Source organism: Oncorhynchus mykiss, chromosome 6 (genome assembly GCF_057628025.1).
Source record: "Oncorhynchus mykiss isolate SJ-2025 chromosome 6, ASM5762802v1, whole genome shotgun sequence".
Classification (NCBI taxonomy): domain Eukaryota; kingdom Metazoa; phylum Chordata; class Actinopteri; order Salmoniformes; family Salmonidae; genus Oncorhynchus; species Oncorhynchus mykiss.
The window spans coordinates 68,514,563-68,524,845 of record NC_143027.1 but is presented as its reverse complement, the minus strand read 5'-3'; the positions used below and the strand labels follow the sequence as shown (position 1 = coordinate 68,524,845).

The 10,283-nt window shown below is 45.8% G+C and overlaps 1 protein-coding gene and 1 non-coding gene across 2 annotated transcripts; both read left to right on the top strand.

Annotated features, from left to right (window-relative positions):
* Positions 1-315: 315 nt before the first annotated feature.
* On the top strand, positions 316-5,264 carry LOC110526437 (uncharacterized). The gene is given in 10 exon segments (XM_090238719.1): positions 316-480; positions 1,290-1,393; positions 1,682-2,144; positions 2,315-2,410; positions 2,492-2,528; positions 2,628-2,699; positions 2,827-4,698; positions 4,796-4,890; positions 4,892-5,104; positions 5,106-5,264. Coding segments are annotated over 10 exon segments (3,072 nt in total). The 5' UTR covers positions 316-381; the 3' UTR covers positions 5,127-5,264.
* A 749-nt stretch (positions 5,265-6,013) lies between these two features.
* Positions 6,014-8,403, top strand: LOC110526441 (uncharacterized). Its single transcript, XR_016496836.1, has 6 exons — positions 6,014-6,074; positions 6,689-6,936; positions 7,030-7,188; positions 7,325-7,438; positions 7,577-8,111; positions 8,230-8,403. It is a non-coding gene; the product is annotated as an uncharacterized LOC110526441 (transcript).
* The last annotated feature ends 1,880 nt before the right edge of the window (positions 8,404-10,283 follow it).

Below are 10,283 nucleotides of genomic sequence, written 5' to 3'. Positions count from 1 at the left end.
CCATGTAAAATCAATTATTAATTTGTAATTTTAGCACATATTGTTCCCTTCCTGCATTTTGGTCAGTTCCATGAAGAACCTTAATTTATATTATAAATTAATATATGCTAGACTGCCTTGTGCACCTGCACCACTCTCCCTCTAACACAAGCTCTAAATTACTCCATTCTTTCTCTGTCTTATTCTTTTGGTCTTCCTCACGCTTTCAGAGGAAGGGGGGGGGGGGGTAGAAAGGCGAGGCCCCTTGTTGTCAAATCTGTCAGTCTAGCTCAGCTTGGCCCCTCCTACCTTGGTGGAGGCAGTGAATACTGCTGCTGGTGCTCTTAGCAACCGTGCCTTGGCAACAGAGCACCACGACAACGGAGTGCTGTGTCTCCCCTTATGGAGCTTCCATTGGGCGGGCCGGCGCTGAGGCACTACACCCGCAGCAGACCTAGACCACACCGACAAAACCAACACCTCCGCCCCAGCAGACTACAGGTACAGAGGGATGGAAAAATATGGGTGCTGTGTAGAGGCATAATGGTGAGGGGAGATGTGATAGGGTACAGTGGGGAGAGGGAGGGATGGAGGGAAGATGCCTGGTGCCTGCTTGATTCAAGGTACTTGTATCGCAACAGCAACCAGCTGCTTGCATATTCAACACTAATAGTGTTTGTTTGGGGGGATTGCCTTTGTGTATAGGATTGTGATTGTATGTGGCTAATTTCTAGGGCTATATAATGCTTCGTCTGAAGCTGGTGGGCTTTTTCTTGGTAGGTATGTGTGAATTTTCTCTACTTTAGCCATCATCACCTTATCCATTGTATGCCTGCCATTGGTACTGTATCAGTCACGGTCAGAGTTGCACATGTAATGCTGGTTTTGTTGGATGAACTAAACCAAACCTAATCACATGGGCAGCCTTAGTGCCACAGGAGATGACATCATAGGGTATTAATGGTTTTCTGAGTCAGTCATTGGTAATTGTACATACCAATGGTAGTCTGATAATGTAGATCTAGGGGATATATGAGGTGTTGATGTGTATATTCTGTGTGTCAGGGAAGTCTGAGCCCATGAGGTGACAATTTTATGTAATAATTACTATGTGCTATATGAAGTAAACTGCTCTCAGTAACCTGATATCCAACATAGCACTCTTTCCACGAATTGGAAACCCTTTTGCTTTCTATTTCTCTGGTAGTCTAACTGCACTCACACACATTCTCACACACAAACACCTAATAATCACAGATGTCGTAAAACACATGTCTTTCTCTGTGCGTGTATGCATGGGTGTGACACAGGAATCAGTGGTTGACAATGAAAATGGAGTCCCTAATCACATGGGGCGAGTTGATGAGGGAGTTGAAGAGTTCTTTACTAAGAGAGTCCTTCCTGTCGACACCGTGTGAGTATCTGACCAAACTCATTTTTAGATAATCTGACACTTCACTATCTCATCCCCAACACATCTTAACCAGCTCACAATAAACCTCTTTAAATTTGAGTAATTTATGAGATGCTCATATTCATAACAACCTACAATAAGTACATAAGTATAACATTTTCCTGACCACATTACCTGCATGCAGGCCCTAGCTTGTCCAGCTCAGGCCACATGGCCAGGAAAAACTTGGGCCCTATGATTGACAAACACACACATGCTGATCCTGTGCTACTCTGACTCTTCCTCCAGGAAAACACAGAATGAGTCTGAGGAACCTCCCATTACTGAACAGGAAGTGGAAGTAGCGCCTGCTAGCGCCGCCCCTTGCCCCGCCCCTTCCAGAACCCTACGGAGGAAGCTGGGCGAGTTCTTCACCCTTAAAAAGCGGAGGGCTGTGAAATCAGAGGGAAGCCAAGAGGGGAAGGCCAAGAAGACCTCCATCGCCGACCTAATTCGGCCTCTTAGGGAGGCCACCAGAGCTGAAAAAGATCAAGTGAAGGAGAATGAAAAAGTGAAAGAGAAGGAGAGTGTGGATGACAGCTTTGTGACAGGAGATCCAGTGGAAGCAGAAACCCCTCCTGATGGTCCCACTCCACTGAGGGGTGAGGCTCTACCCCGTCGTGCGCTAAGAGAGGGGAAGTCACAGTCTCTCATTCTGCTCTCTGGATCCGCAGCCAACACTGGGAACACCAAGAACACTGCACAAGGGAAGGTAGATGTTCAAATGTGTTCAACCGACCCTTTGAAACAATTTGATGGGTTAAAGCAATTTGGTAAATTCTACACTGCCTATGAAAGGATTGTTTTTGCTTTTATTTTGAGCATTCTTTAGTTTGGTCTTATCGGCACTGACTGCTTCTCCTTGGTTCTGGTTCGTTTCAGAAACACTCATCTGACAGCCATCATGGCTTTGAGCAGCGCCTCCAGCTCATGCTACAACGTATTGGTGTGTCCAAAGCTCAGCCAGGAGAGACACAGGTGTGTATGTGCATTTATCTGAGTGTGTATGTGGTTGTGTGTCTATATGGAAAACGTAAAACTTCTTATTCCATTCTACAGAGTCAGGAGGGAGAGATGAAAAAAGCTGAATCAGAGGGTAAGTCCTTTTACTCATATAACACTTGCTAGAGTATATGTGCAAGTCTGTGTGTGGTAATGGATGTGTGTTTTCCTTCATTTTCTGTCTCGGTTTCAGGCACTATCATCGATAATAAACCTGAGCCCCCACCCACATTTATGAAGCCCCGGACCATGTCCACCTCATCAGGTAACACACACATGCACAAATACACTCATGCAGACAAACACGCACACACACACACACACACACACACACAAACACACGTTATTGTATACAATTTTGTGTATCTTATGCTCATCTTCTTTCTCTTTAGATACGAGACGAGCGGTCCGACAGAGTGTGTCCGCACATGAGTCAGCTGGGAAACCTGCTGTGCCTCCTAAGCCAATAATTAAGCGAGGCCCAACCCCACCTCCCACTATCTCCGGTCATCTCACCCCTGAGAATGACCTATCCCAAATACAGGAAGGAGAAGCATGTTCCCCCACAGACCCCACCCCTAGTATCACTGATACCCCTACCAGTTCTAAACCTATCCCCACTGACACCACTATTCCCATCGCTGTCCCAGATCCCACTAACTCTTCTATTCCCACAGACACCATCATTCCCTCCCCTGTCCCAGATCCCACTAACTATTCTATTCTCACTGACACCATCATTCCCTCCCCTGTCCCAGATCCCACTAACTCTTCTATTCCCACTGACACCATCATTCCCTCCCCTGTCCCAGATCCCACAAACTCTTATATTCTCACTGACACCATCATTCACTCCCCTGTCCCAGATCCCACTAACTATTCCATCCCCGTTTCTACTACTGCTACTTCCTCTAATTCAATCCCCAATGACATCATCCCCTCTACAATGTCTGCACCTACCCCTATCAATATTACAGCACCCACCCCCAACACCACCACCTTCATCTCCAGTACTAACCCTGCCACAACCACTACCAATACCTCCATCACAACTACATCTGGCCCTATGAATATTATAACTTCCAACCCCCCTACTGACATGAACTTTGACTCTATCCCCACTATTACCCCCACCCCAACTCCCCCTGCCTCCACTGACTCCACCACCCCAACCACCTCTGCGTCGTCCATCTCTAATCTAGTCACGATCACCATTACAAGCATTACTGCCCCAACACCTGTTAACACTAATACTGATACCCATACATCAACAACCCCCATCACTAATGCTTCTACCCCTACCCTTACTGATACTACTGCCTCAACTTCTACTGACTCGACAACTCCAACACTAAATACTCCCATCTCCATAATTGTTTCTGCTGGCAACAACACTTCTACTCCCACCCCCACTACCTCTCTGTGTCCCACCCCCACTACCCTAATTACTAATTCAGTTACCCCACCTCCATCTCCTACTGCTACTATAACAACCTCGACCCTTAATTCTATAAATGGTGCTTCCACTCCTACCCATATCTCCATAAACTCCACGGACTCCAACGCTACCCAAACCGGAACTCACAATACCAGCGCAACTAACTCTGTCAACTTCACTTCTACCTCAAGCCCCACTAACTCTACTAGTCCTATCCCTACTTCCTCTACCAGCTCCACTTCCACTAACTGTGCTGCTTACACTGCTACTATCCCTAGCAGTCCGATTCCCATTATCTCTAATAATCACTCCCCCACTGTCACTTCTATCCCCACTGCCACTCACTCAACTAACTCCACCAATATTTCCTCCCCCATATTCTCTTCTACTCACACCACTACTAACACTACTAGTCCCATCCCAACTAACTCTACTAGCCTGACCACTACCCCCACCCCCATTAACTCTAGCCCCGTCACCACTATCGCTACAGGCTGTTCTAATATCACCACTGCCACTAACTCTTCTGTCCTCATCAGTAGCCCCAACCCCACTAACTCTACTACCAACACCCCCACTAACCATTCAAATCCCACCAACACCACTAAACCTACTAATTCTACTACACACACCACTATCTCAATCCCCACTAATTATGTTACTCATAGTCCCACTAACTCTTCTACTCATAGCCCCACTAACTCTTCCAGTCCAACACCCACTAACTCTGCTAGCCCTACACCAACTAATACTATTCAACCATTACCTGAGGAGAGAATTAGCCTTAATCCTGCAATGGGACTGCTGTCCATGACTAAGGGTACAAGTAAGTGTGTGCGTTCAATAGTAATAATAATATTGCTTGAAATTTGGAATTAACCTGTTGAAAATAACATTTTGTCCCTCCCTTTCCTCTCCTACAGATGACCTGGATGCTGAGAGGGTAGAGAGGAACAAGGAGACAGAAGAGAAACATAGCAAGGAAGAAGATGTCAGGAGGGCCACAGAGAAAGAAAAATAACAAATCATTGGCGCACAACATATGCAAAACCATAAAAGAGGAGGAGGGTCTGCAGAAGGTAGATGAGATAATGAGGCAGGGAGTAGAAGGGAACAAATCAAATGAAGAAAGAGAGTTGTGTAAAAAGGATGGGGATAAAAAGAGGGAAGGAGGGAGCAATGTGTCAGATGAAAAATAGTTAAAAACTAAGGAGGTGGTAGAGAGCAAGTCAAACAAGGGACCAACTACTGTGATAGAGGCAGGGGAGACCACAGTAAAATAAATGGGGGGACAGTCCATGGAACTGAGTACAGGGACCACATCACAGCAGAAAACCGCAGAGGGTGGAACATCGGACCAAAGAACTGAGACCCCCTCTGTGTGACACAAATGGACTGACCCAGCAACGTGTCCTTTTTTTTCTCAACCATGTTTACATTTGCATTGCATGATTATGTAATACATCAACTGTGGTGAAATATGTTTACAATAGATGGATATGAGACACAGTATAATTAAAAGGAATATTCATAATGTCATGATGTCTTCATCATGTTTCAGTCCGTCTGTTAGTTCCTAGCTCCCAGTCTCTTTCGAATGTCTATAACTAAGCCTAAACCAGAGATGTATGACAAAAGTTGGTGGAAGGGGAGAGATAGAAGTGTTTCTTCATGGTAGTACCAGAGTGAATCATTGCCCTATTCCCATATGCCCTCAACGATACACCTTGACGGACAGAAATTATTGGATTGATTAAGGTAATATGTGGTTGCAGAACCATATCTGGCCATCACCTGTCTCCAAGGACAAATTGTCAAGGGCAGACAGAGGGGAGCAATTACACTAGGGGATGTTGCTCCCAATAAGTTACTCCTATAGACATAATTTCCTCATCTCCTTTATTTTTTTAAGGGTAGATGAAGGGACTATACAGGTGTTCCCCACAAGTGCTTTAATACAGACATTTTAGATAAGGGGTCATGAATGGACAAGGAAAGGAATATAACGTGTGCGTGTGCAGTGGGACAGGACACACTTCGGTATCGAAATGGCGTGAACAGTGTTTCCCATGATAGGGGATTGCAGTGGGAACCATTTGCTTTGGAAAGGTTCCCCAACGGAACGTAAATAAAGTAACATCAGTCAGTGGAACCGCTACATTCAATCAGACTCAAAGGTGGTTGTCGTTGTTTTACTATCAGGTGAGTTGCAATATATAATTGCCGCTGTTCCCAAATGTAATAGTGTAAATCTAAACGACATGACGACCTAGGGCAGTGGTTCCCAACCAGGGGTGGTAATTGAGTAGACACATAAGACCAAATGCACATGAGGGGGTACTTCAGGGGTACTCCGGGCAAAGCAAAATTCAGTTGGTGGTACAGTAACTAAAAAAAGGTTATGAACCACTGACCTAGGGGATCTACAGTAGCTAGCTAACGTTAGGGGTAAGCAGCTAAGTTTCCTGTCACATGAGTAGGAGGAAGACTTCGCCGTACAGTTCACAACAAAGCTAGCTAAGTAACGTTAAAGTTGGTATTGATGTTTTCTCGATATGATCTATTCTATTAGCTAGGCCTAGTTCTAATTTATCTTAGTTTAGTTTGTAAACTAGTTATGTGTGGGAAAGTTAGTACCATGAGAGGCTTTTCACTGCAATGTTTAGCTAGTTAATAAATCCACAACTGTGTATGGATATTATAGTCACCACAGTTAGTGTAATAACAGGTAACTAGCTAGTATACTGAAAATAGTATAAGGGACTAGTGCCATCAACTCTCAACTGTCACATTATTCTGTACATGCCTGTCTCCAGTGTTTTAGGGTGCTTGGCCATGACTCGGGGTAGGAGGACTAAGTTGGAGTCCTGGATAGAGCAGGTCATCCTGAGTTATGGCACAGAGCCAAAGGAGGAGAAGAAGAACACTGATAAAAGCGCATGTTGTTGGGGTAATGAGGCATCTAGTACATACACTTCATGCAAGAGGGAGGATACTTTCAATGTCCCTGTGTCTCACCTACACATCCCAGATGATCTGAGCCAGAAACTACACACACCCTCAGGTAACACTTAAGGGTGTCTCACCCTCTCTCTCACACCTGAAAATCATCTATACCTGTTCTGTCTTTCTGAACTGACCGTTGTGTTTTATTTAGAAGACAGTGAAACGCGGAGTGGACTGGTCCCTCCATCTGAAGACAGACCGACAGACCCACCAGAGACCGATCAACCAATCGTTGCTGCTGACATTAGGCAGACTGACAGGCCAGTGCCTCTGGAGAGAAGACATCCTGCTCATGGTCCCACACTTTCCCGTGAGTTATGGTTGTTAACTGGTCCATGCTGTAGATTAAGTATTTGCTATCTGTTACTGCTAGCTGAAATATGCTGCTACCACAATAGAGCCCAGTGTGTGTACAAATATCTATATTTTTCTCTCCCTCTCTCTAGAGGAGAGTATGGATGGTGAGGTGGTGTCAAGGGTGACCGGAGGAGCAGTGGCGAGCCCATGGGACATGTTTGCTCCAGCAGCTGAGCTGCTCAGGACCTCCTCTGCATCTGACGGTGTGCTCCTTTCCTTTTAACTTTTCAATCATTCAACCTCTATACACACACACACACACACACACCACACCATGCACATTTATCTTTGCGCCGCACTAGAGATATTCTAACTTCTGTCTCTCATTGGTTCCCTGACAGAATCCATCACCTCGGAGCCCCTCCCCCTCCAGAAGAGCCCGTCTCTGCTCGACCCCACTCCACAACCAGTCACCCTTGCAACGTTTCCCCTGGCAACCAACACCCAGGTGCCAACCCTGACCCATGGGGCCACCCAAAGGTCAGGCGAGCACTCCCTTCCTCCTTATCAAAAACCAGGCCCCTCCCACAGCCTACTCCCCTCCAGTGGCGGCTCCTCCACTGTGAGTCTATCTACAAAGCACCAACGCTCTGGCATGAAGCTCCACCACAGTGGCTTAACCACAACACTTCAACTTCCAGTCACGGAGCAGCAGGATCAGGTGGAGGAGGATGTTGTGAAGAGGTGTAGGAAGGTTAAGAAGAAGAGTTCTGTGCAGACCCCCGAGGATAATGATATCACCTGGGAGGAGGAAAATATGCAGAAGAACTGCAGCCTGCCCTCCTGGATGTTTGAAACTCAGGAGGTTTCCAGGATTGGGGAGGGAAGCAGCTGCAAACGGCAGTTGCAGCAATAGCCCCCTGGAGGTCCTCCAATGTAAGGGTGACCAGTTTTCAACCAAGAAATAGGATATATATTGACCATTTAGTGGAATTTTTAACCTGTCCGTTTTGTTAGATTGGTGTGAAGTAAATTATCTGTCTTGCTGTCTCAGGTTCACAGTGATGGCACTTCGTTCTCATATTCTTATCAGCTGTGTGGCCGGATTTCGAAGGATCTAAGCCATTTAAAGTGAGTAAACCGTGTGTGTGTGTGTGTGTGTGTGTGTGTGTGTGTGTGTGTGTGTGTGTGTGTGTGTGTGTGTGTGTGTGTGTGTGTGTGTGTGTGTGTGTGTGTGTGTGTGTGTGTGTGTGTGTGTGTGTGTGTGTGTGTGTGTGTGTGTGTGTGTGTGTGTGTGTGTGTGTGTGTGTGTGTGTGTGTGTGTGTGTGTGTGTGTGTGTGTGCCGTGTGTGCCGTGTGTGCCGTGCCGTGCCTTCGGAAAGTATTCAGACCTCTTTGCTTTTTCCACATTTTGTTACTTTACAGCCTTATTCTAAAATGGATTAAATCAGCAATCTTCAGCAATCTACACACAGTACCCCATAATGACAAAGCAAAAAACAGGTTTTTAGAAATTTTTGCAAATGTATAAAAAAAAACTGAAATACATAAATATTCAGACCCTTTGCTATGAGACTTGAAATTGAGCTCCGGTGCATCCTGTTTCCATTGATCATTCTTGAGATGTTTCTACAACTTGATTGAATTCTACCTGTGGTAAATTCAATTGATTGGACATGATTTGGAAAGGCACGCACCTGTCTATATAAGGTCCCACAGTTGATAGTGCATGTCATAGCAAAAACCAAGCCATGATGTCAAAGGAATTGTCAGTAGATTGTCCACATTGACCCTGTACCCCCTGTATAAAGCCTTGTTATTGTTATGTAATTTTATTTCGTAAATATTTTCTTAACTCTATTTCTTGAACTGCGTTGTTGGATAAGGGCTTGTAAGTAAGCATTTCATGTTAAGGTAAGGTTGTATTCGGCGCATGTAACAAATACAATTTGATTTGATTTGATTTAGAGCTCAGAGACAGGATTGTGTAGAGACACAGATCTGTGGAAGGGCATGAAAAAATGTCTGCAGCATTGAAAGTCCCCAAGTACACAGTGGCTTCCATCATTCTTATGTGTGTTCCAAGATGGCGTAGCCGTCAGATGTCTGTTTGTCCCATGTATATATCTTTTTAATCTCATTTTCCATCTACGGACTGAACATACTCTCCTGCAACCCGCCTCACCCAATGTGGTACGGATCTGCTATTTGTTTTACACTTTAGAACCAGAACCCCCATCAGAAGCTAGCCAGCTAACTAGCTAGTAGTCAGTTAGCCACTGCTAGCGGTCATCACCGTTAACTCGGACATCAGCCAGCCTCAGCCCGGTCAATTCCTGCCAGTCTGCACAGTATAACAACCCAGAGCATATCGGACTGCATTTTCTCTACCACATTTCCGGATTCCTACCGCAAGCTTTGAACTTTTACACCAGATCATCGCAGCTTGCTAGATGCTATCCGAGTGGCTACTCCTGGCTAACGTCTCTGTCCCGAAGCAAGCACCAGTTAGCCTGGAGCTAGCCTCGAGCTAGGCACATCGCCCGGCTAGCTGAAGAGGTCCATCAGCCAATTCTTGGGCTACAATACCTATTCTGCCAATTGGCCTGGACCCTTTTACTGCCGACACGGAGCCCCGCCGATCCATCACGACTGGTCTGCCGACATAACCGTCTGAGGGGGTTTCAACAGGCTCTTCCGTTGTGACATCCCCCGAAGGCCCATCTGCTATCCCCGGCCCGCTAGCTGTCTGAATCGCCGTGTCTCCAGCTCGTCTAACTACTCACTGGAACCTATGATCACTCGGCTACACATGCCTCTCCCTAATGTCAATATGCCTTGTTTATTGCTGTTTTGGTTAGTGATTATTGTCTTATTTATCTGTAGAGCCTCCAGCCCTGCTCAGTATGCCTTAGCTAGCCCTTTTGTTCCACCCCCACACATGCGGTGACCTCACCTAGCTTAAATGGTGCCTCTAGAGACAAAACCTCTCATCACTCAATGCCTAGGTTTACCTCCACTGTACTCACATCCTACCATATCATGTCTGTACATTATTGCTTGAATCATCTATTCCTCCGCACCCAAAAATCTGCTTCTTTTACTCTC